The 27,423-nt window shown below is 34.5% G+C and overlaps 1 protein-coding gene across 1 annotated transcript; it reads left to right on the forward strand.

The window, feature by feature from the left end:
- LOC145623851 (vacuolar protein-sorting-associated protein 33 homolog) lies at positions 1-26,126 on the forward strand. The gene is made up of 23 exons (XM_081676733.1): positions 1-194; positions 453-540; positions 638-677; positions 790-870; positions 2,998-3,192; positions 3,466-3,576; positions 3,665-3,730; positions 6,911-7,018; positions 7,128-7,169; positions 7,571-7,627; positions 13,563-13,654; positions 17,105-17,156; positions 17,263-17,319; positions 18,354-18,416; positions 18,504-18,610; positions 19,778-19,900; positions 20,047-20,128; positions 20,239-20,309; positions 23,876-23,956; positions 24,956-25,013; positions 25,118-25,179; positions 25,570-25,663; positions 25,877-26,126. Exons 2-23 carry the CDS (start codon positions 488-490, stop codon positions 25,964-25,966), a joined length of 1,785 nt encoding a protein of 594 aa, XP_081532859.1. The 5' UTR covers positions 1-194; positions 453-487; the 3' UTR covers positions 25,967-26,126.
- Positions 26,127-27,423: the final 1,297 nt, after the last annotated feature.

The raw sequence follows: 27,423 nt of genomic DNA on the forward strand, positions 1-27,423 counted from the left end.
ACAAAAAAAAAAAAAAAAAAAAAAAAAAAAAAAAAAAAAAAACACGATTGGTGTAGTCACGACGAACAACGGTACAACAGCTACACCGGCGATAAATCACGGTGGCAAGGGCCGAAAAATCTCTTTCTCTCTCCTCCAACTCACCCTTCAATCCAAGTTAATTGATTCATCCAATTAGCTGAATTTTTTCTAAGGTTAATCTTTCAATTTTGCATCATAATTTTCACTCAATTTCAAATTAGTCTCTCCTTTTCTCTCTGTATTTTACTTATAAAGTATTCAACTGAATTTATCATCAACAATTATTTAGTTCATTAATCAATTAATCAAATACTATTGAGTTTGTTTACTGTTAATTTGTAGATTAAAATGTTGTATTTTGTTGAAATTTATTGGAAATTATATAAGTTAATATTCAGTATTTAGATGAATTGGTTTTCTAATTGCTGCAGTATTTGATTGAGAGGGGATCAAATTCCTTGCTTCAATGGCTCAAATTCCTAATTTAGATAATGCTGCAATTAATCTAGCTTCTCTCAGGTACTTAATTATTCGTGTTTCGTCGAATTTTGGAATTTGTTATTGTTTCCTCCATATATGATGATGGATTGTTTGTTTAAATGTCTGTTGTATACAGAGAACAGTCACAGAAGGAGTTGTTAACGATTATTAAAAATGTGAGTTCTATTGGTGTTCGCGATAAGTCTTGTTTCTTTGTATTGATCATTTCAACAAAAAGCTTGTTTTTGAGATAATGTTAATATTTTGTTCATTACTTGTGTTTCACAGATTCGCGGAAAAAAATGTCTCGTCATTGATCCAAAACTCAGTGGCTCTCTTTCACTTATTGTCCAGACTGCACTTCTTAAGGTAACTCATGTTATTATATCTCCTTCTTTGTTAAATTATTTTGGTCTTTTTTGTCACTATCAATTAGGATACCGGCTTTTTCTTTAATCGTGATGTATCTCAAACATTTTCCTAGCTGATCACTTTGGTTTAGAAGGATATATACAAAAACCTTAGATTTTTTAATATTGCTAAGAAACACAAGTACATAGATCATTATAAATTTCGATAACCATCTAGGGAATGTGGACTTTTGGAGAATGCATTTATAGAGGGAGAGATGTAGGAGGTTGTGTTGGAGTTGGGGGCTGTATAATGCCGCAAACTTGCAGAAGTTTTGTCAATCTTAAGGGCATGTCTCGTAGCTTTTATAAAGATCTCTATCAGTCTTGGTATTAGTCTAGTGGCAATTGTGGTGTCCATTGATGATTTGGAATTTGTCGTTTGTCATTCAACAGTATTTGGACTTACCATTCAAATGATAGTTGAATGTATTTTCCTTCGAATTATGTCTTGTTGATTTGTATAGAAATCTGAGGTTCTAAACTTTTTAAATTCCGTATCTCAAAGTATGAGTACATTTCTGGAGAAAATTTTGTTAGAATAGCTTGATGTTTGTTTTTGAATTAAGATTTTCCAATTGATCAATTCAAGGTCCTGTTTTCACTGATCTGGGAGCTTGGTTTAGCCTTGAAATCTTTGCTATAATGACTATCATTATTGTTACTGTTATACAGATTTTGCAATTTTATATATTATTATTTATTAGGAAAATTTTTAAATTACAACCCAAAAATGTAACCAATTTTAAACTAACCACCCATTAAATTTTTTATTTTAAATTACCACCTGTTAAATTAAATAAATGCTTAGATTACCACCCATTTTCAAAATCCGGTGGATTTTTCGTTTGTGGGCCCCACCTATCACTTATTTGACCCTTTTCACTGATTTTTTCCCCGTTTTTTCTCTTTAAAAAAGCTCTCCTAACTTCAATTCACATTTTTTCTCTTTGAAATTTGGTTGAATTTGGTGATGGAAATGTGAATTAAAGTATATAGAGCGTTTTTAAAGAGAAAAATCAGGGAAAAAATAAATCAAAATGGTTTAAATAAGTGTTAGGTGGGCCCTACAGACTGAAAATCTAACGGATTTTTGAAATGGGTGGTAATCTGAGCATTTATTTAATTTAAGGGGTGGTAATTTAAAATAAAAAATTAAACGGGTGGTTAGTTCGAAAATGGTTACATTTTTGGGTGGTAATTTAAAAATAAACCTTTATTTTATTTTATTTTTAAAAAAAAAAAAAAAAAAAAAAAGGTTTCGATACTTTATAAATGATTTTAAATTATATTAATTACAACTAACAACAAGAGCTGTAACTTTCTATTTGAAGTTTTGGTCAGATCTCATAGAGAACTCACGTATGCTAAAAAACTTAGGCCCCGTTTGGTTTAATTTAAAATATTTTCAATGGAAAATTAGTTTTCATGAAAAACATATTTTCAAGGAAAAACACAATTGCAAATTAGTTTTCCTTTGTTTGGTTGCATACAAGTAAAGTTCAAGAAAAATAAAGAATAAGAGTGAAAATGTAAGGATGAATGAGAGGGAAGTAAAAAAAAGAGGTAAGGAGGAGAGAGGAAAATGTGGCTTCCCTTGTTTTGGGAAGGAAAATGTTTTCCATTATTAAGGATGGAATTTTTCACTCTTGGAAAAATTGTTTTCCACCCTTAACAAACCAAACAAAGGAAATTGGGAAAAAAATGGAAAATTCATTTTCCATGAAAACCTTTTACATCAAACCAAACAGGGCCTTAAAGTAGTTTAGAGGGAATGAGGAGTAGAGGTGTAGGATTAGAAATGAAGAAATATGGCTCTAACCAAACTGTTGCCCTTTTTTTAATGATAATATGGAGGAAAATGAAATCACAAAACTACACAACAGGGTGTCTGATTGTTTTATTTGCGATAGGTATATCCGTTACGCAAATGTCGTTCCTCTTGATGTAAAATATTTATACAGTAGAGAAAATGAACAATATTTCTAGAGCTTTATGTGAAAAGCAAAATTGATTATAGTTTATTCAGTTGGTTGGCATGTGTAACTTCTGTTGATACTAAGCTGTCTAATGACTTCTGGGTCAGGAACATGGGGTAGAATTGCGACATTTATCAGCTGAACCTCTACAAACAGAATGCACGAAAGTGGTGTACCTTGTGTGTAATCAACTTGAAATGATGAGACATATATCCCTGCATATTCATGACAACACATCAAAGGGATTACAAAAGGAATACTATCTTTACTTTGTTCCTCGGCGTTCTGTGGCATGCGAACAGGTACTTTCTTCTTTCTTTTGATTTGAATGTGGGGGCTATAGAGAGTTGATGGTGAAAATGGATTACATTATTTACATACAACACTGCTAGCATTTAGCTTCTCAATTTTCTTGTTTATTCTATTGCAAATTTGCAATGTATTAAACTTCGGGCTGAAATCTTGTTAGTTTATATACTTTTAAAATATTATAGTATGATGGTTACCATGTGATTATATGTCGTTATGGAGATATAAATGTGTAATCTAAACTCTACTCTTTTCTTTGAGTTCAGATACTGAAAGAGGAAAAAGTACATGATTTATTTACTATTGGAGAATACCCGTTATACATGGTTCCACTTGACGAGGATGTGATATCTTTTGAACTTGACTTTGCATACAAGGTAATAGGCTTGCTTGTGTAATGCTTCCAATATATGTTTTGTAGTATAATGGACGTTTCCTTTAGCCTTTCCCTTTGTGGTGGTTTAGGAGTGCCTAGCTGATGCTGATACAAGCTCTCTTTGGCATATTGCAAAAGCCATTCATAGGCTTGAGGTTTGTTCTTTTTTCAAGCCTTTATTATGCCTCCATTACTATGTTGTTTATTGAGTAAGATTATTTTATTTATTTATTTATTAGGAAAAATGGAATCTAAAAATCCAACCTTTGCGAGGTCTGACTGTAGACACGGAAATTTTATATGTGTCACACATTAAATTAAATAAATTAATTTGGGTTAAAGTCATATGAATGATCCATTTTAATTAATTTTGGCCCACTTAAATAAATAATCTGAATTAATTAAATACAATTCGGGTTATAAAATAAGCCAAATGGACCAGGTTAAAAGACTTTTAAGTCATAAAATGGGCCAGGCCCAAACCTACTAAGTCCACTCAAGGGGTTCTCATCTCCTATAAATACACCATTCCTCCATCAGTTGAAGGGATCCAGATATCTTTATTCTAAGAGCTCATAAAACTCAAGCGGAATTCTCTCTGAAGTAAGTCAACAAGCATATCAAACTCGTGCCGACTTGTTCAGATACATTCAAACACATTTGAACGGGACTAAGCTTCAAAGCCCTCGTTCAGGTGTATTCAAACAAAACCCTTAAATACAGGTTGACATCATCAAACGTCACCCTGCATTCAAACTCAAGTCGACGTCATAAAACGTCAACCTACAGGTGTCACACGCGTGTCATCATCAAGCTGCGGAACAGAATCAGAGGACTTAGTTTATTTTATTATAAACTGTTATACAGAGATTGTACCCAAAAAATCACATATTAATATAAATTCATTTGTTACTTTATTTCCCGTCTTTATTTATTTAGACTCGAAATTTGTGTAAACACTGACAAAAAAAATCCAACCTTTAATTAATCTCACAAAAATCCAACCTTTGCACCCCACCTTCTTCCACAGATCCATTACTTGTTAATGACCGATTTTTGTAAGTTATGTGCCACATGTCAGTCATTAATTGGTCAATTATTTTTTTAATTATTAAAAAACAAAAAAAAAAAAAACCAACACCACCCACCCACCCACCTCCCCCACTCCTCGGAAACTTCCCCCCACCCCCAACCAACACCAGCCACCTCCCCCACTCCCAACCAGCCCCACCATCGGGATCGTCGGATTCCGACGATCTCCCCCCACCCCTTGCCGCAACCTCCCCAACCACCAAAACCCCCTACGATCTAAAACCCTAACCACCACACCAAACACCTTATTCGACCCTCCCAAACCAGCCCGACCCCTCCCCGAACCTCCCCACCGCCCGACGACCACAAACCGACAACCCATGACCCTCCCCGACCTGTTTCCACCCCTCCCCACCCTAAACCCGACCCAAATTAGCCCCCTTCCACCCAAATCCGACAACCCCCGGTGTTGTGGGTCGAATTTCGTGGGTGGCTGGGTTCTGGGGTGGTCGGGGTTTAGCCGTTTAGGGTGGTTGGTGTTAAGGTTGGGTTCTGGGGTGGTCGGCCATTTAGGGTGGTTGGTGTTAGGGTGGCGAATTGGTGGTGGTGCCTTGGTGGGTTGTTGGAGAGAGGAGAGAGAAAGAGGAGCGAGAAAGGAAATTAAAGAGAAAAAAAAAAACTTTTTTACCGATTTAATAGAGGTTAAAGGTCAAATGAATCCGTAGGAGAAGGTGGGGTGCAAAGGTTGGATTTTTGCGAGATTAATTCAAGGTTGGATTTTTTTGTCAGACCTCGCAAAGGTTGGATTTTTAGATTCCATTTTCCCTATTTATTATTTATTTATTTTTTAATTTTTTTTTGTGATACATAATTAGATATTATCACTCTTGTCTACATTACTAATTAAATAAATTAGGCACTTTTGAATGAGTTACTTTTCTTGGACATTCATCATTCCAATGTATGTAGCACTTTTGACTAGAGTGAGTGTAGGATACAGACATATGCATGGTATGCCACTGCACTTATGAGTTCCTTGGAACTATTTCTGTAACAAAAATGAAGGTCAGGAGGAGTGGGGGATCTTTTTCAGGAAGGAATTGTTGATGTTATATACAGAGAAGTGTTTGCATTGTTGATTCCAGTATTACTTTACCTTCTGCCTATTGGGTTTGTGATACCCCAAACTGCTTTTGTACTGCACAAACCTTGATTCTTAAAATAGCAGTTATACAAGGAAAAAGAGTGGCAACCATGATTCTTTGTTGGTTGAGTAGCAGCTTTCCATTTGTAAAATAACAAATTTTTAAGCAGGATATGCAGGGCTGTGCTTCATCTTCTACAATCAGTTTTTTTTTATTGATATTTGAATTATAATGGTTGGGCTGGGTAATTGGCTTAATACAAAATGGTACCAATATTTGGGAGTATTGTTTGTGTTCATACACTGCTCATGCTTATAATTGTGATTATTATGTTGCTAACAGAAACATAATGTAAGAGGGAAGTTATCTACAAAACTGGGGTTAAACCTAACATTACAAATCACAATACTGTAAAGTGACCGTTTTCATGTCCACATCGTTCAAATTGGATTGTCTTTTGTTATATATTGCAGTTCCTATTTTAAATACCTTTTGTAGATTCATTTTGGCTAAGTAGGCCTAGGCTTTGTTCTCTTCACCTTATTTAAGGTGCTGTGGTTTTAAATTTTCAAGTTCTTTTTTAGTATCTTTCTGGCTTGATCTATACTTTATGGTCTTATCTGAATTTAAGAAAAATAAGTAATAAGTAATACTTCGTAGTTGAAGTTAAAAATGCCTTGACATTAAAGGATTAGACCTATACTAGCATATCATCAAAAGGTTCAAATTTTAGTGCCTTGTCTATAAATTTTGCTCAATGAGCTCTCTTACCAATTAGTTTTGCATCATTACATGGCTATATGACCTGAATAATTGGATCTGACTCATATGAGGGACAACAGCAGTTGTATTCTATTCAGGAAGATTTCATTTTTTAGAAAACCAAAGTTCTGAATCTAAACTTTAGGTACCTTGGGATTGGATTTCAGTTAAATGGTTCACATTGTAACAAATATTGTTGCATACTTGCACTGCATCCTCTAAAATTCTCTCATGTTTTAAATGCTAGTCCTTGAGATCAAGCAACATTAAACCAGGCTCATTGCTAGAAAGTTATTGTTTTCAGATGCATCGGTATCGTGATGATTTGTAGCAAGACGTTTTTCAAAAAGTAATTTAGGTAGTTTTCCTGAACCTTTCTCTGTTTCATGTGTATAGTTTTCGTTTGGCTTGATACCAAATGTGAGGGCGAAAGGCAAGGCTTCAGTCCGTGTTGCAGAGATTTTGGATAGAATGCAGACAGAAGAGCCAGTCAACATAGATGAGGTAATCGAAATTTAATTTTTGAGTGTATATTCAGTTTGAAATCTGTTAAAAAATGGTAGGTTCTTTTGATTGGTTAATTATTCACATTTTTTATACACATCACTTTCAGGCGGTACCAGATATAAGTACACTGATCTTGCTCGATAGAGAGGTAAATTTTTGAATTGCCTTGCATTTCTTGCTTGATTGAAGTAGGTCATATAATATATAATCTTGATGAAGCTCTTCAATTCTTGTTCCTTTTTGGGTAATGAACAAGGAAGCAAATTGTGTGAAGTGCAGCTTAGATTAATGTTAATCTTTAGGATAAGGCATACAAAATAAATGTCCTCATGCTTCTATACATTTGTTAAGATAATAGAGTGAAATATCTAGGTTTTTCTCTGTTTAAACAGCATGCTCTTTATTTCACTGGAAAAGTAGATATAGGTTTCCATGCAACTGAATGAGCTAGTCATCACTTCAAATCTAAGTTTCACATAGCTAAACTTTTGGGTGGATATTAGTCGAGTATTATGTGATGGCAGGAAATCTGATAATTCTTCATTGCAGGTGGACATGGTAACTCCAATGTGTACCCAGTTAACTTATGAAGGCTTGTTGGATGAGGTAAGAGAATGCATGCTTAAACTGCTCTTGTTATTCAGTTTTACAGTCAGTAAACTGCGTAATTTTGTCTAATAAAGTAGTGGACCAGTTTGCACAGTTACAAGAATTACATAATTAATTTTTTTGATAAGTAGGGAGGAGGGAAGAGTTGGACAAGAATTAAAAAAACAGAGATAGAAAATGAGTTCTGTAATTGGAGTGCCTTTTGAATGCCATTAAAAGTGAAATGTAATGAAGCTCTCAAGGCAAAGTGGCAGTGGAGGTATTGCATCATGAAAGAATTTTATCAAATATTTATAAGGTTTAGAGAGGTTATGTTGGTGTCTTCTTCTCAAGATTAGGCTTGCAAGAGTTGCATGTTTTTGGAAATTGATGTAATAGTACAAAAAAGAGATGACAATTTATCAAAAAGTGGAGACTATTCTCATATTGTAGACAATAAGGAAATAATGATGAGGTTGTAACTCCTAGTATAGAGGAGATAATAATAGAACCATCATTTCAGGTTAAAGAGAGTTTTAAGGTGATTAAAATAGAATAACAATATAATCATCGGTGAAATAGGAGGCGTATGAGATATTCATTATCCTTCATTCATTTCATAGCATGTAAACTCATATATATTACCTAGGTTGTAACATAGAGTTTAACAATTCAATCATTTTTATTCATGTCAAAGTTTATTAGAATTAAGAAGTTTATTTTCTTATATTTATCATTTCCTTCATATTGGTTATTTGTATATCCCAAAATATTATTTATCTTTGTGAGGTATCAGATTCATATGATCTAGTAGAGGCTACATTTCTGCTGTGAGAGCTCTAACAATTGGTATCAGAGCTCACATCAAAAATCTTAAGTGGTAAAATTTTTAATTTTGAAATTAATTATAATGGCATCCACTAGTGGAAAGTTAAAGTTGGGAAATATGAAATCGAAAAATTCAATGGTAAAAACGATTTTTCCTATTAGAGGATGCAAATGAAAATTTGCTTGTATCACAAAAGTTGCATAAGGCATTGGCGGGAAGAGAACAAACTTGGGGACATGAAGGATGAGGATTGGGATCTTGAAGCATGAGCGGCTATAATCTTATGCCTTGAGAGGGATGTTGCATTCTTGGTAATTGAAGAAGCAACCGTTGGCTTATGGACAAAGTTAGAAGCTAATTTCATGACGAAAACTCTAACAGATAGGATTTACTTAAAATCCAAATTGTATACATGCAAGATGGAAGAAGGCACCTCAATACGGGATTATATTAATAAGTTTGATAGGATTATATCAGACTTGAAGGATATTGATGTGAAGGTAGATGAGAAAGACCAAACACTCATGTTATTGCTTTCATTACCGAAATCCTATGAAAATCTAGTGGCTTGTAACCATGGATAAGACTAGAACATCGCTTTTAGCGGATGACCTTCGAAAGGTTGCTACAAGCGGAATAATGTCTAGTATTGGAAAAGAACACAACGAACAAGACGAAGGACTAATGAAAGAGGGTGAGACAAGGGAGGAAAGTTTAGATCAAAATCTAGACCTCTTGCGGAAAGGCCATGTTTCAAATGTGGTGAACTTGGTCATTTTAAAGCTAATTGCCCTAATAAGAGGGTAATATTCAAGAAGAACAACGACGACAACTCTAGAGGAAAAAAAACATGAAAAACAAGAAGCTAGTTTTGTCTCAAACGACGAGGATGATTATTGTTACTCAAGAATCTGAACAATGCAATGGGATGTCCGATAAATGGATGCTTGATTCAAGTGCATCACACCATATGTGTCCAAACAGGAAGTGGTTTACAACTTAGCAGAGTTTGGATGGTGGTACTGTTTTGATGGGAAATGATCATGCTTGTAAGACTGTCGGGTTAGGTACTATCCGAGTTAAGATGCATGATGGAACAATAATAACCTTGAAGCAGATTTGCGGAAGAACTTTATTTCTCTTGGGTTATTAGAGAAAAATGGTTGCAAGATAGTTTTGGAGAATGGAGTTTTAAAAGTTGTTTGTGGTTCCTTGGTAGTGATGAAGGGAATTCGTCACGGTAATCTTTATCCTTTTTTGGGGACAATTGTTACAATTGATTTAGCAGTTGGAATTGGTAGAAGTAAACACCAAACAGGCATATGTCGGAAAAGGGACTGCCGTTACTTAGTGGACAAGGTTTGTTGGAGAACATGAAGAAGCTACAAATGAAATTTTGTGAGCATTGTGTGTATAGAAAAGCACGCAGGGTGAAGTTCTCTACAAGCAAACACAAGAGCAAGGGATTGTTAACTATGTGCAACGGATGTTTAGGGTCCGGCTAAAGTTGCTTTCAAAGTTAGTTCCAGGTATTTTGTTACATTTGTTAATGATCATTCTAAATATGCTTGGATTTATTTTCTTAAGCATAAGAATGAGGTATTCGACATTTCAAGCGGTGGAGAGCAATGGTTGATAACACAACAGGTCGAAAGCTAAAAATTTACGGTCTGATAATGGTACCAAATACACGTTAGGACCTTACAAGGAGTTTTGTGATTAGGAAGGCACTCTGTGAGACACTGGACGGTAAGAGACACACCACAATAGAATGTAGTCGTGGAAAGACTGAATCGTGCACTACTTAAAAAGGCAAGGTGCATGCGCTCTAATTCTGGATTAAGCAAAGAAAGGTGGGCGGAGTTGTTTGCTACAGCTTGTTATATATTAAATTGATCCCCTCATTCTTATTTAGATGGTGACACGCCTTATAGGGTATGGTCAGGGGAACATGCAGATTACACGAGACTCAAAATCTTTGGGTGCACGACTTATCATCATGTTAAAAATAACAAATGTGATGAAAGAGCCAAGAAAGCAATCTTTTTGGGGTATCCAAAAGGGGTTCTAAGGTTATCGTCTTTGGAGAGTAGAAGATTCTAAATTTGTAATTAGCAGAGATGTGACCAATGATGAAAGATCTATGGTAGCTTTATCGAAAGTTATGATGCCTAATGATGGTGATGTTGGAATGACTATAAATACTCAACCGGTGGAGATAGAATCTAGAAACCAACAAGATTCTAGGCATGTTCATGTTCAGGAGGAGGATGATCTGGATCATGAGGAGATTTAGCAGGAAAATGCACACGTACTACAACAACAACAACAACATGATTATTTGGCATCCACTAAGCCAAATAGGAATTATAAATTAGTTTTGTATGAGGAATTACGGGCCTTCAAACAAGATTTCAAAGACAAGGATAGAGAGAGTTGGTTGGTTGCTATGGAAGAAGAGGTGCAATCTCTTCATAAAAACAAGACATGGGAGGTAGTCCCATTGCCCGTGGGAAAGACTGCTATTGGTTGTATTAAAGCAAAAAGGATCCTTCCAAGTTAGATAAAATAAGGTATAAGGCTAGGTTAGTGGTTAAGGGATTTTCACAAGAAAGAAGGTGTTGATTACAATGAGATTTTTTCTGCGGTGGTAAAACATACTTCTATTCGGATGCTGTTGAGTCTTGTAGCTCATGGAGATCTTGAGAGCTCGATGTGAAGACATCCTTCTTACACGGAGACTTGGATGAGAAAATTTATATGTATCAACCCGAAGGATTTAAGGTTTAGGGTAAAGAGAATAAGAAATGTCGCTCGAGGAAATTACTTTAAGGATTAAAGCAATCTCCTCGAGAGTGGTACACGTGATTTGATTCTTTTATGTCAAAACAAGGATTTTCCAGAAGTAGTTACGATTGTTGTGTATACATTCGCAAACTTCGTGGAGGTGATTATATGTATCTCCTATTGTATGTAGACGACATGCTTATTGCTTCAAAAAGCAAGGTGGAGATAAATAGGTTAAAAATTCAGCTCGTTGAAGAGTTCGAGACTAAAGACTTAGGCGCTGCAAATGAAATATTGGGTATGGAGATTAGAAGAGAGAGATCAAGCCAGAAATTGTTCTTAAGCCAAAATGACTATATTGAGCGGGTTATTGAAAGGTTTGGAATGAAAGGTGCTAAGTCAGTGGCGACTCCATTGGCTCCACATTTTAGGCTCCGTGGTAAACAATCTCCTACTACAGCGGATGATAAGGCATACATGAATAATGTACCTTATGCTAATGCAGTAGGCAGTTTAATGTACACTATGTTATGTACACGTCCAATCATTTCACATTCAGTGTTGTTATGTTACAGGCTTTAGAGCTCTATCTACGACAGAAGCCGAGTATATGGCTATATGTCACGGTCCGGGAGTTTGGGTCCCGAAACGTGCGGCGCGCTCTAGCCTTTTGGTGGCAAGAACGCTAGCCTTGAGCGGAAGAGGGGCTTGTGAGCACAAAGCAACACAAGCGGGCAATAGAATCTCAGGAGCACTCACGTCTATCTGGGCGACGGAGTGCGGGTGGTCAGGGCTTGTGACGGCCGATACTTCAAAGCGGGCCCAAGCGGGTCCGAACCACGAGTCCTTAGCGCATTAAGTTGGGTTGGAGGGGAGCTAATATGCAAGTTAGACATAATATCTATAAAGGTCTAACAACAAACAAGCATAAAAGCAAGGCAACACTTGGTAGAAGGCTTTAAGATTTCATTAATCATTCGCCCTCTAAAGAGCTTTAAATGACATACAAGGAGAATCCCTAGTGAACACTGATCTGACAATAACACAATAGTGGGACCTCAAGCTAAGAAAGCATAAACTAAACTCTAGGAAAGCACTTAAAGGGAATCTAATACATCAAAAGGAGTTGGATTCTAACACTATGGCTGAAGGAGTTAAGGAAGCATTATGGTTGAAGGGACTTCTTCAGGATAGTGTGAATCTAAACTGTGATGGCCAAAGTGCTATTCACCTGGCTAAGAACCGGGTTCATCATGCTCGTACCAAATATATAGATGTCAAATATCATTTTGTATTTTGTACAGGATGTCGTAGAGGAAGATAGTATTTCTCTAATGAAGGTGGATACAAATGAGAACCCTTCAAACATATTAACCAAAGTTGTCTCAGCCAACATTGTTTGGAATTGCTAAATATTGTCCTGTGTTAGGGATTACATGGGGAAGTAAATGGAACTACGATTGATTTGATCCTGGTTAAGGGTACATAGGCAGTCATTGTGAAAAATGGTGCAACCGGATATGGATTATGCAATTTGTTCGTCCAAAATTTTGAATGTCTTCAAATTGTGAACGAGGTGGAGAATTGTAGACAAATAAGGAAATAATGATGAGGTTGTAACTCCTAGTATAGAGGAGATAATAATAGAATCATCATTTCAGGGTAAAGAGAGTTTTAATTTAATTAAAATAGAATAACAATATAATCACCAGTGAAATAGGAGGCATATGAGATATTCATTATCCTTCATTCATTTCATAGCATGTAAACTCATATAAATTACCTAGGTTGTAACATAGAGTTTAACAATTCAATCATTTTTATTCACGTCAAAGTTTATTAACATTAAGAAGTTTATTTTCTTATATTTATCATTTCCTTCACAGTGGTCATTTTTCTATCCCAAAATATTATTTATCTTTGTGAGGTATCGAATTCATATTATCTAGTAGAAGCCACATTTCCGTTGCGATAGCTCTAACACATATAGTAAAACCTTAAAATAGATCTAGGTTCTTAATTTTAGGCTCCCAAAAAGGAATAAAAGTTCTTAATAAAATGACGGAGGGGGTAAGAATTTGAACCTCACAGCAATCTTGTCAAATCGTCATCATTTATTTTTTTGGCCTTATATTCATAAATGCCTGCTTAGCTGCTATTTAGTTTTGTGGGTTGGCTTATTACTGGGGCATAACAATTACGAATAGCTAAGCTTTACAAAGCTTACTTGAAAACTTAAAAATCTCTATCTTCTCTATCCAATGCTTGTTGGTAAGCATTGGGATCTCTAACTTTTCAATTGTTGTTCCAACCTATATGATGATTGGACTATTGCAGTTGCTACATGTGAATAATGGGGCTGTGGAGCTTGATGCATCTATTATGGGTGCCCAAGAGGGGAAAAAGGTCAAAGTACCGCTAAATTCAAGGTATATCTTAAGAAATGCTTTTAAACTATCTTTAAACATCTACTACTATTGAATTTACTCTAGATAACTTTTCGGAGATATTCAATTGTTTTGGAATCATACTTCAATGTTTACTTATTGCATTATTTTTAGTTCTTCCATGATTACTATTGTCCTTTAACCCCTTAGCATTTGCATTTTACTCATTTTAAGTTTTTACCTGAACCCACATTGGTGTTTCAACATGCTTATGGTCTGAAATTTACTTGTTTTTACTTATAATATGAGGGGAGGGAGTAGAACGACTTGAACGACACATTTTTTCTTTAAGTAGCCTTTCCGTTAGGTTTATCAATGTTGTGTGGCTTGTTCCTAGAGTTTTGGAAGATATGTTTCACTGTTGAAATATCTTAAGCGTTGTTGTCGTTACTTAAATTAAGATTGTTAAGAATTTTAAGATCTAGTCTAGTATAGTTTGATCCGATCACATGATTTGACTAATCTTTGAATGTATTTGTATATGCTAATATAAAAGAAAATAAACATTATCAAGTGGATCTTGTTGGATTTGTCTTGATGTGATGTTTGCAAATATAACTGCCTCTGTTTTTTTTTTTTTTTTAAGTATTATAGTTTGACTAGCACATAGTTTGAAGTATGCGAGTTAAATAAAGTTAAATATTCTGTAAATTGGGTTTGTTGGGGAACTAAAATTTTTAAAGTAAGGAATGTGAGTGGAGGGAAATCATAAAAATGTAGGAGTGGGAAACATGTGAGGAGAGAGCTATAATAAAAATAAGTGAAGATGTCCACAAAGGAAATGATGGATTTTAAAAAAAAAAACACAACTAATTTAGGAAAGTGATGCACTAAAAAGAAAAAATAGGATATTTCTAAGGGCACACAATTAAAAATGTTAAGCGATGAGCAAACAAAGTAAGATCTAGTGTGGTCTGAATTTTATTTTAATTTTGTTGTAGTTGGGTTTTTTTTTTTTTTAGGTGGTTTAGTTACAAACTTGCAATAATTATAAGTAAATAAGTTGAAAATAACATATCCTTGTATGGTCTTTATCAATGTTACAAGGGGCCGGATTCAATTCGAAACGTGGTACGGAAACGAATACGCAAAACGCTACCCGTGGTGAATTCGGTACAATTGGGTACGAAATAGTAAATTAATAAAAAAAAAATATAGGTGATTTTTATTAATAGATTTTATATTAGAAATTAAAATAAATACAAGTATATAATAACTCCTCCATATAATATGTATTTAGGTGAGCGGATTACTAAAAAATTAGATTATATAATATATAAGGCCCAAGTTGCTCATTAAAAAGAGGCTCTGTTGTTGATAGAGGTTTAAGCCTTCACTAATTGAAACAAAACCCTAGCCACCACCCTAGTAAAATGTTACTGCTATGTAAAGCATGAGAAAGGAGAGAGAAAAAAGTGAAAATTTTCAAAAATTAAATAAGCAGATGCACGTGAAAGAAGGAAGAGAGAGAATATTGCACTGCAAATATCGGGAAACAACCCATTAGAAGTTGCAGAGGAAGAACAACCGTCTTTGATCAACCACAACTAGGAGTCGCCACCTTCAGCGTTCTGGTTCGCGGCCACCGGCAGGTCGTGTTTGTTCCGCGTTCCGATTCGCATGAATCAGTTCGCGATTCGTGGCACCGTACCGCGTTCCTTGTAACGTTGGTCTTTATGTATTCTTTATCTTATAATGTCAAAGGATTATTGTTTGCTAGCTTTCAACTAGCACTTTTCCTTTTCATCTCTTTACCCCCCATCTTTCTAAAATCATTTACTCCTTCGGTCCTTAAGTAGTTGCATTGCTTTGACCAACACACAAATTAAGGCACTTTAATTGACTTTTAAAGTTTTAGTTCCCCACAATTCCATATTGAAACAATTCTAGATGAAGTAACCAGGCCAATTCAAGATGAGGTTCCATGGTGTATGTTGTTTGCGGATGATATTGTTTTGGTGGATGAAACTAAAGATGTGGTTAATGCCAAAGTAGAGCAATGGAGGCAAAGGTTGGAATATTGAGGGTTTAAGTTAAGTCGGAGTAAGACTGAATATTTGGTACATAGAAGGGGACAAGCGATGATGTAGTGAGCTTGGACGAAAAAGACTTGAAAATGAGTGAATTATTTTAAGTTCTTGGGCCAATCATCAAGAAAAATGGAGAGTGACCACGGGAGTGTTAGGTAACTGAAGCGTTCCCGTGGAACACAGACCAAGTGTTGCTCTATGGTACAGAATGATGCGCTTCTAAGGAGCACATTAAAAAGATGGAGGTTACGGAAATGCACATGTTAAGATGGATGTGCAGGAACACTCTAACAAATAGAATCAGAGATGAGGTTATTCAAAAGAAAGTGGGTGTAGCATACATTGCTGAAAGACTAAGTAAAAATTGTTTATGTTTGTTTGGGCATGTAAGACGGAGAGCCGAGGGCCCGGTACAAAGAGTGGAAGAGAGAGACCATGGAGGGGTTAAACGAGGGAGAGGGAGACCGGAAATGACTTGGTTGGAAGGTGCTAGGAAGGATGGGAAGTAGATGGATTTGTATGAGATTGTGGCATTTGATCATAACTTCATAAGGGATGAAGGAGAAAGATTTTTGTGGTTCAATATACAGAATAATCACTTTTGGTTCATATAGCCGACCCTACTTATGGGGTTAAGGCTTTAATTAATTGCATTGTCCCATATTGATTTTTGAATTATTCACGTCTTTTTTTCTTACAAAATTGTTTTTTACCAATGATCTGTTTGTTTCATCTAATTTGAACTTATTTTTGTCTTATTTCAAATAAAATGATTTCAAATAAGTTCTAATCTTTGGCAACATAAGTTCGGAAAATTCAAGTAAAATAAAGTAAATTAAGTTTAGATATAATATTTTTCACACAAAATAAGATAAACCAAACATACCCTTAGCATATAAAAATGGATATGCCTTATATTATTTTATAATTTTAAAATTTTATAACTTGTAGATGATTACAAATATCAACGCTTGCAAACGAGAAATTCAAAGTGGAATATTAAAATATAAATATTGAGGAAGTTTCAATGTCTTCTAAAAGCACTAGATGTGATTATATGCTAGTGCGGTTATTAGAGAATTATTTTTGAGCTCTTGTTTTGACTTTCCAAGCCTTACACAGTTAGGGGTTGTGGTATGTAGGAGGAAAAAACCTTCTGAAGTGCTTGGTATTATTCGGTGTTTTGGCCTTAAAGTTGGCACTTGGAATTTATTCAATTGTGCCAAAACAATATACTTTAGGGCCAAATTACTCTTTCTTGATAAATAAGTTTTTGTCATTTTATACACTGAAACTATTTCCAAAAACTGTGTGTATGTTAGATCAATGGTGTTTTTCACAGATATCCCATCTTTAAGTAAACCTATTCCAGCTATCTCACCATTTTTTTTTTTTTTTTCAGTGACAAGCTTTTTAAGGAGACTCGGGACCTCAATTTTGAAGTTGTTGTCCAGGTTGGCAATTGCTCTAATCTCCAATTACTTTTATTTGGCTAATTAGTCCATTTTTTTTTTTTTATTCCCAGTTGATCTTCTCTGATATGTTTACACAAAATTGCAGGTCTTACGCCAAAAAGCAACATCCATGAAACAAGACTATACTGACATAACAACCACTGTAAGTTATCAACTGTTGTGCCCATTTTTTGCTTTGTAGCTTACATGAATTCAGTGGAATAAATGTTACTTGCTGAAACCCCTTGCAATTGTGTCTCTTAACTTTTGGTTGGATGTGATTCACAAAAGATGGATTCCTTCATTTTTTTTAGTATGCTTAGTTCTAAGGCGTATATCCAATTGTACATAGTTGTTGCCAGTGAACTTAATTGTGTATGAAATTCCGAGATGGTTTTCCATATTAATTGTGTTTTTGATACTTTATATACCCGCTTTGTTCCTTTTTGTTCTACTCATTGTAGATTCGCAACCCTAGGAAAATGGGTTTATATAAGAAAAAGGTGTGTTTGTGTGTGTGTTTGCTCGTTTGCGTGCGCGAGGGTGCGGGTGTGTGTGTGCGTGCATGTGTGTGGGCATGTGTGTGTGTGTGTGTGTGTTCGTGTGAGCGTGCATGTGTGTGGGCATGTGTGTGTGTGTGTGTGTGTTCGTGTGAGCGTGCGTGCGGGTGCATGTGTGCGTGTGTGTTGTGTGTGTGTGTGTGAAGAAATGTAGTATTTGTTTTACATATTCATAGTTGTTCTATATTGCTTGGAGCTGGGTAAATGCTAGCTGAATACGTTTCCTCTGCAATTTATGTTCTTTTTGAAAATGAACCCCTAGTGCTCTGCAGGTTTTACCTGCTTAACTGGCAAGCCTTTAAGGTAATTTTAGTTACAAAATGATATTTGAATCTCTCAAAAGTAATTTTGTGTGAAGGTCTCTAAAGAGTGGGATTATGTCTTCCCTCTTGTTTCAAGGAGAGTGATTAAAAGTTCTAGGATGAACCTTAGTACATCTGTATATTTTACTAAGAATCTTGCACATGTATGGGAAATAGTTAGGCTGGTAATATGATAGTCTGCTACTGAAAAATAAGAAAATGTAGAATTTAGTTTCTGCTGTAGTACAACGCACTTAGATATCGAATTTTTTTTTTTTTGAGAACCACTAGATATCGATTTTAAAACTAATTGAATTGTCAAAACATGATTTCAGAATCAAACAGTATCTGAACTGAAGGACTTCGTCAAGAAGCTTAACTCCTTGCCAGAGATGACTGTAAGTGATATCTTGTGTATAGTTTCCAAACTTTTTGATTGTAGCAATTGAGCTCAAGAGTTTAACTTGCCTTTCTTTTTGGTCTAGAGGCACATAAATCTTGCTCAACACTTGTCCACATTGACATCCAAGCCATCATTTCTTGGGCGTCTTGACATGGAACATACTATAGTGGAATCTGAGAGCTATGACATGTATGTTACTATTATTTTCTGCTGAAACAGACATACAGTTTATAAGCATGGAAAAATAATTTGATTTGCTTGTATGTTAAATCAGGAACAAATGATTGGGGCTTTGGTGGAGTAATTTGGTTCTTTATAGATTACGTTGTCAAATTAGTGAGAGAGAAGATTTGATCATTGGTAAAAGTAAGCTGAGAGAGCTATGACATGTATGTTACTATTATTTTCTGCTGATACAGACATACAGTTTATAAGCATGGAAAAATAATTTGATTTACTTATATATTAAATCAGGAACAAATGATTGGGGCTTTGGTGGAGTAATTTGGTTCTTTATAGATTACATTGTCAAATTAGGGAGAGAGAAGATCTGATCATTGATAAAAGTAGATTTAAATACGAGTACCAATTTCTAGGAAGTAGAAATAGTTAAGCATGTCTCTTTTACTGAATTCTTGGGGGTTTAAAGCTGAAGATCATGTCTATTTAACAGTAAAAATGAGTTGTATTCCCATGTGGAAAAATATCATGGTCGCAGTGTCATGGAAGCTGCATCTCATGGTTGTTTGACACATTTTGTGGCCAGTGACGTGACTTGACAAATGTAAAAGTAGGAAAAAAAAAAGCATTTTTACGGTACAGCATAAACTATTCCACTGTTCACCACTTATCTTGTTATATTTTAATAGAAATAAGAGGTTCTAAGCATTTGTAGTGACTAATATGAAAACATATTTTTCTTAAATGGGATTCCAATTGCATCCATACAGTAAACTAGTGGTCTTTAATTGATGTCAAAGCTACATTACCCAACAGCATTTTGCAAAATGGCAAGCTTAAATCAATTGCAAACTTTTATGTCGTAGAATGGTCTAGTTTGAATTCTCTCGTGCATCCTTTATGACTCAAAAAGAAGTTTAAATATCATATTGAAGTGGCGTTTCATAGTGCATTCTGTTTTAATAAAGGATGTCTAGAATCTGGAAAAATGTACCTGTTTGTGAATTTAGTACCTTTACAGTTTTTCATGTTAGCTACCTATCCAGAAGAATGTTGGTGGGTTTCATATTAGCTCCACTGCTTTGTGTTGATGCATTACGTGTTTGGCTAAGGGTTTTATGTGTATGGTTCTGCTAGTCACGTAAAGGATACATGCATTGCTTATGTAATATGCAGATCTTTAGAGTATATTGAAGAAATGATTCACAAGCAGGAACCTCTTGCCTGTGTCCTCCGACTTCTCATCTTGTTTTCTGTTACAAATTCAGGATTGCCTAAGAGACAGTATGACGGTCTGAGGTATCTATACCTGATGTCTAATTTTCAAATTTTTTTAATTTAATTTTTATTTTATAAATAAGATTTCTGTCATACATATCATGGCAACACTTTTTTTTTTCCAAAATACTGTGTTATGAATGTTATGGTACATTTGTTTGATGAAGGAGAGAGATACTTCATAGCTATGGATTTGAGCACATGGCCACACTGAATAATCTGGAAAAGGCTGGGTTTTTTAGAAAACAGGTTCTGTTCAACTGTAATGGCAAATTTTAGCAATATTGACTTGTCAATCATAATTATAGTGCTGTTTATTGGTAGTTATTTAATGCTTGTTGTCTTGTTGATCCTGACAGGAAATGAGAAGCAACTGGTTGACTGTAAAACGAGCTATGCGTCTTGTAGTTGAGGATATCAATACAGCCAAGTATGCACACTGATATCTGTCATCATTTCCTGTTGAATTATTATTTGTGTTAAATGTTTTTTTTTTTTTGTTTTTTTAAAAAAAAATTATCATATATGCTGTTAAGCTTAGAGAATTTCTTACTGGTCATTATATAAGTCGATGTAGCAGAATATATTTCATAATGGCTTGCTGATGGTTGAATCACTAAACTGCCACCATGAATATCTGGATGGCGTTTCTTCAGATAAAGTAGGTTGTTTTGATTTTTTTCAAATTTAGTTATAATGTGTAATGCAAACACTTTAACAAAGACCTTCAATCTTCCAACAGTTACCAAGACATAAAAGAAAGCATATGCATGAAAATGCTAATCTGGGAATCTCCCCAGTATTGATACATTGATACCAAAGAGTAGTTTAGCATCATAATTCAGGGAAAGTTAAAAAGGGAAAGGAATTTATGGTGTATGTGTTTAGCTCACAATTTCCTGTCCCCCACTTGATGAATAGATTGGATTAGGTTCACCCGTCTTTTGTTTATCCTTATTCCCAATCACCCCTCTCCCTGATTTCCCCTACAGCCACAACCACCCCTATCCTCATGGTCCTTTTTTTTTTGGTCCAGTATTTGCAGATTGGGTACTTGGGAATAGGGGGGAAATGTAAGGAAATATTGCCACCAAGCACCCTCACTTGGAAAGATTTGAACCCCATGCCTCAAGAATATGGTGTAAGAACCTCATCAAGCAAGCTAAGCATTGCTTGGTAGGTGTCCCCCTGAAAAAAAACCTTTGTATCCTCTTGGCTTATACTACAATGGTTAAATAAGAGTAAAAAAAAAATTCTACTCACTTTCCATTTTCATCTATTTTTCTAGGTTGTACTCACTTTCACTTAATTCCTTTTATGGTAACATTTTATTCAATTTTTATCATATACAATCCTACTTTGTGGGCCCAATAATATTTAATAAAACCCCCATACTTTATCTTTCGCCGCTTTATAGCAAAGTACCCACATGCATGGTCCATTTTTTTACTTTTTCTTGATATGCGTAGCTACTGAGTAGAACTTAGAATTCATACAACTAGTTGGTTTACTTTTTTTTTTTTTTCTTTTTTTAATTACTTTTGCTATAAATTTTCAGCATATCGGAATACCTTTATTCTTAAATCGTGAAATTTGGCTATTTAGGTTATTGTTTAAACTTAATGATGTAAAAAAATTAATTATTGTTTGTCGCTAGTAATATACAGGGGAAGGGTCTTGTGAGAATAGGTCCCTATGTGAGAACACCATACTTATATAAGAAGAGAGAACAAATTTAAAATTTAAAACATTTGAATAAAACTTAGAACGTACTAGTAAAAATTTAGAACACACGATTTAAAATCTTGAACATATGATTTAATTTTAGAACACATAAATAAAAATTTAGAACATTTTTTATAATTTTAAAACATATGAGTAATAACATGATTTAAGTTTAGAACTTGTGAGAAAAAATTTAGAAAGCTTAATTTAAGATTTCGAACATATGAGTAAAACTTAAAACATTTTATTTATGATTTAGAATACGTCAGTAAAAATTTAGAACATATGAGTTAAATTTAGAACATGTGAATAAAAATTAAAACATATGAGTAAAAATATTGAATGTATGATTAAAAATGGGAAAATTTCAATGGTATCCCCCAAATGGTGATTCTTTTTTTGTATTATACGAAATGACCCTAATTAAAAAAAAGTTTCCTACAAATGACTTAATGAGGCTCAAATGAGTTAGTTTTAATTAATATGCTAACCATGGTTAGGCTAATTTTTCACCACATCATTTCCCTAATCTACACCACACTCCCACAAGCAACAACATCCCACATCTCCACCTTCTTGTTGCCTAACACCCTACCTCCCAGCGTATCCTATCCACACTATCTCCTTATCCTTCACTCCACTTCATCTTCTAGCCAACAATAACCCTTATCTGAGCCACTTGCACCACATTTGTCTCTCCTTTTTCTCCAACCTCACCACTAATCAGCCACCACCAAACCATCTCACTACCCATGCCCCTGAAAATCAACCCCATCCTCCTAGAAAATCACCCTCACCCAAATAATAAGTCCTAACCAATTCTATTTGGGGTTTATTTGTGGTTGGCGAATAGAAGATAAGAAGGTTGGTGGATGGCGAGAGAGCAGCGATGGGTTTGCCTGAAGGAGAGAGAAAGAGATAATGTGAGAGGGGGAAAGAAAAGAGGAAAGAGACTGGAGAAGAGGTGTTAGGTGTTGGAGTGGGGTTCAGGTGATGTTTAAATGCGGGGGTGACCGCAAGGCGGCAGTGGGTGTGGAGGAAGGATAATTTAGAGAAATTAATGGTTGGGGTGATGAGTTACATAGTGTTCCATAAAGGAAGGTGATAAAGACTGGTGTCCATAGTGATGTTAGATGACGGCAGCCTTGCGAAATTTGTTACAGGAAAATACTTATGAGATAAACTTCCAGGAGTTAGTGTAAGAGGCATGATTCACAAGTCCCTGTTATAGTATTTTACTGAAGGGAGTAAGGTTCATAAAAATGCCAAAACAATGTTCTCACCTGGGTTATTCTAGGTACAGTATTCCAGAAATTCAAATGTATTCTGAAGTATACAGTTTTAGATCCAATCCACCAAGTTTCTACCTATTCCTCCGTTATCTCCAAGTCTCAACCCAAAGATAATTGTTTAGTCATTTCTAGCACGTTGGATGAGCAATCAGGGACCCTGATGAGAGATAGTATGATGGATATACACAAGTAAATGAGCTAATAAATTCCCCAGATAGTAATGTAAGCCCTCTTCTACCTATCTAAGCTATTTTCTTAACTGCTTGCCAAAGCAGCCTACATTGGTATTGTTATCAACATTGATTCATATCTTTAGTGAGATTACTAACGTTGACTCTCATTTTTCTATCTTAACAGTTAGGTTGAAGAATAATTTGATGAATATCTGTTTTATTATGGATAGCTATGTAAAATTTTGACACTCTGATTGAATTTTTGTATTGACGGAACTTCATAAACCGCACTTGCCCAAATGTATAATTCTTGTATTAGATGGTTTTTGGAGTTCATCTTTTCGAAACCTTGTTGAATTATATGAAAAGTGTGATGTAATGTATATGTTTTGCAAAATTTACAATATTATGAAGCCAACATGTCACGATTATCACCCTTATCTTCATTTGTTTTTAGTTAGTAGAAGTAATCTTCTTCACTATTAAAGTATGTAGGCCATAGATAGCTGCTTAGAGTTGTTTCCTGTAAGGTGTTAAGTTATTGCAATCTGGTTGATTTCTTTGTCTCTGTTGCATTATGGTAATTTAATTTTCGATAACATCTTTTGGAGTGAAAAATAGTCGAAAACACTGCTTCCAGTTATGACCTGGTGTATACTATTGTTGGTTATGAATGTAATTTTTAGCATATCTTTGTATGGCTGCTCTGGTTCTGATACTGCTTTCATTTTAAGTGTTAATTGAATACTCTATATATCATCTCTGTTGCTGCTATGCTGACTTCCCTGTGGTGTGGTTTATGACAGCCCCAACGATATTTCTTATGTCTTCTCTGGGTATGCACCACTTAGTATACGTCTGATCCAGCAAGCCATTAGATCTGGATGGTAAGAAAATTATCCCTGAAATATTAGTTTTGACTTATTTCGACTATATCTTTTCTGCGGTTCTTCTTTTATGTTTGGCCTTAAATTTTTTACTTCCAGTTATCTGGGCAGCAACTACACTTCAAAGTGTTATTAAAAAAAAAAAAACCTCAAAGTGGTTCTATGTGTTCTTTACCAATTAACCATGCATGATTGCTGCTAGAGTTTGATTTTTTGCTTGAATATCACTTTGTTAGGTGATATCTGTGTGTGTGTTGAATATTATGTAACCACTCATTCTTGCAGTATTGCCTCTTGACTTTGGCATACCAGAGCTGAATAATATGGCATGGAAAATATAAGTACCCATATCAAAAGATTCTCCACATAGACTTTAAAAGTCATAAATCGGTTTTTTAAGAGACTGCACTGGCACTAATCATATTTAATAGACTTTTAAATTAATGCATCACTGTTGGTCTATAGAGATGAACTAGTGAATGTCATTTTGTATGAGCTGCAGACCTGCCGTCAAAACACTTTGACTATTAATGGAGGTTGAGTATTTAATCACCTTACTCCATGCGCCTCTTGTCTCTGTTCCTACAGTTCAACTGTCTTTTACTAGTGGTAGATCTGTTTTTAGGAATTAAAGAGTCCACAAGCAGATGTGCATGGAGTATCAGTCCTTAAAATTTTGGCTAACACCTATGTCCAACATTATTATCTCACTAATAAATAGCTAACACCTTACACCTATATACTTTGTATTGTGAATCGTACTGAAAGTAATTTCCAACTTATAATCATTCATACTCCTTGCTTTGTTCTTGCATATTACCCCTAAACTCGGTCCATATCCATGATATATTCATAATATTTTCCTCTTATGTTTAAAACTCTTTAGTTCCCACCATATGCTGAGGATGAAATGCATAGTTTTGCTGGTATATTTCTTAGGATTTTTTATTTTTATTTTTTTTCAGTATCATGATTCTGATTTCATAATTGATTATTTAGGCGTTCCATTGAAGAAATATTAAAGCTACTACCTGGACCACACTTTGAAACAAAAAGAGTGAGCTTTTCTTATCCTCATTTAGTCATATTTTATAGACTTAGTGCAAACTCTTTTTTTTTTCCTTACTGCTATGATCCTAATTTATGAAATGTTATCTTTAGGGGGCATTATCTAGGGGTTCATCAGTGGAGTCACTGTCAGGAGGATCAGCTAATGTTGACAAGTATGCACACATTACGTGTTACAAAAACTTATGAATTATTCCCTTTTTCTGTTTATTCAATATCAAATATGGTTAAAATAACAATGTGCTAATCATGATTTGACCATGCTTTATTGACATTAAAGATTTACAGTTATGTTTTTAGATTATATTCTATTCAGAAACTTTGAAGTTTTAAGTGTAAAAATAAGTATCCAAAATAGTGTTTTTCTTCTTTTGTCAAAAAATAAAAAATAAAAAATAAAAAATAAAATAAAAAAAAAAAAAAAAAAAAAAAAAAGGTGTTTTTCTTCATATCGTTGCTTCTGTATCTACTATTTTCCCAGTCCAAAAAAGCTGCTTTGTATACTGACATCTCCTGCCTTTGTGGGGGTTTTTCCTATGTTACAGAGCGGCATCTGGAAGACGCTCTGTAGTACTGGTGGTTTTTGTTGGTGGGGTGACATTTGCTGAGATATCTGCACTCCGTTTTCTCAGTTCTCAGGTTTGTTCAATCTTGTGATTAGCGGACTAAATTTGAATTGCCATTCTTAAGTTAGCATTAAGAGTAGGCATGAGAACCTTAATTTGATGTTAGTGTCCCGGGTGAAAGAAGGCCAGGGTATGTATAGGCTTCAGTAGCAATCGCTGGTACTTTTGCTCCCATGGAGCTAAAGTTGACACCGTCTGTCCTCTGATTGCAATTTTTAATTTTCAGGAACTGATGGCATATGATATAATTGTTGCCACGACAAAGGTAATCAATGGCCAGACTTTACTGGATCCATTTGTGGAAAGACTTTCTTGAGTTATCCTCTATTTGATGAGGCTGACAGCTCACGTTGATTGAGATCAGTTTCTTGTGATGACTTTCTGGTTGCAATACTTTGTTTTTCAAGCTTCTTAAATTTTGTTGAGTGTACTCTAAAACTTTACTGTAAATGGGATATTGTTTTGTTGGTTTTCAATCCATTACCAATGTGAATCAACTAGAAGTCGGATCCTTGTCTGTCAAAAAAAAGAAGTCAGGATCCTTCTATCTGACTAATTGAGTATAGGCTCTTGTTGACACTTCTAATCTGACAAAAATAACACGTTTACGCCTCAAACTAATCTGCTTAATTGGATTCATCTGATGTGCCCCATCAAAGGATTCACTTTGCCAGAAGCAACGGAAACATTTGTCTTTTTTGAACATGATAATGAAAAGACTTCTCTGATGTTGAGAGTTGTTATTAAGAGCGTAATTGTGTTAAGAGTGTTGGACTAAGGACTTGCTCCATTTTTTTATTTTTTTTTTTTATTTTTTTTGGTAATATTGCTCTTTTCACCTTATCAACTGAAATTATTTTTATTAAACTGAAATTAATTTTACAAACTAAATTTTTTATGCTAATTAAAAATTATTTTATTGATTTTCTATTATATGTTTCTTCAAAGTTTTTGATTTTTAGTGAGTAAACTTTTTTTGATGAACTAAAATTATTTTTTACTAAAATAAATTTATTTTAATAGAACTGAACTTATTCATATTGAACTAAAAATGTTGTCTTAATCCCAAAAGTATTTATGGTTGGCTATCATGATTCATGAACCATAAAAAATGTTTCCAATTAAAACAATAGAATGGTATGACATCCATTATATACGATTGAAAAAGCTCCAACCAATTGAATCCAACATTTTTTATGGTCCAATTAAACCACAAACGAAAGTGATGAACGAGAAAAAGGAACCCAAAAATCCAAATTGAACAAGAAAGAGGGGTTCATAGATGCGAAGAGGAGTGAGAAAGAGGAGGATTTTAATTGATGAACACCATGAGAAGAATAAGAACAGTGTGAGAAGAAAGAGAAAGGAAAGGGAAGGGAAGAGAGACGGTTACCCTGCTTAATTTTTTAGTTTATTTTTTATTTCCTTTTTTTATGTCAAATATTTAATTTTTTTTTTTAATGAAAAATACACTTTAATAATTTCAATCATGTAGGAATTCTTTTTAATAATCTCAACAAAACTTTAGTATCTAATAATTCCAACTATGATGTCAATTTGTCTTCAATGGTCTCACTGACAACCTACAATATATATATATATATATATATATATATATATATATATATATATATATATATATATATATATATATATATACCTCGTGAGAATTTTTCTTATATGAGAATTTTTCTTATGTGAGAATACTCTTTATGTTCTAAATTTTTACTCGTATGTTCTAAATTTTAAATATGATGTTCTAAACTTTTCCTT

This window comes from Chenopodium album, chromosome 3 (genome assembly GCF_948465745.1).
Source record: "Chenopodium album chromosome 3, dcCheAlbu1.1, whole genome shotgun sequence".
In the NCBI taxonomy this organism is placed as follows: Eukaryota; Viridiplantae; Streptophyta; class Magnoliopsida; order Caryophyllales; family Amaranthaceae; genus Chenopodium; species Chenopodium album.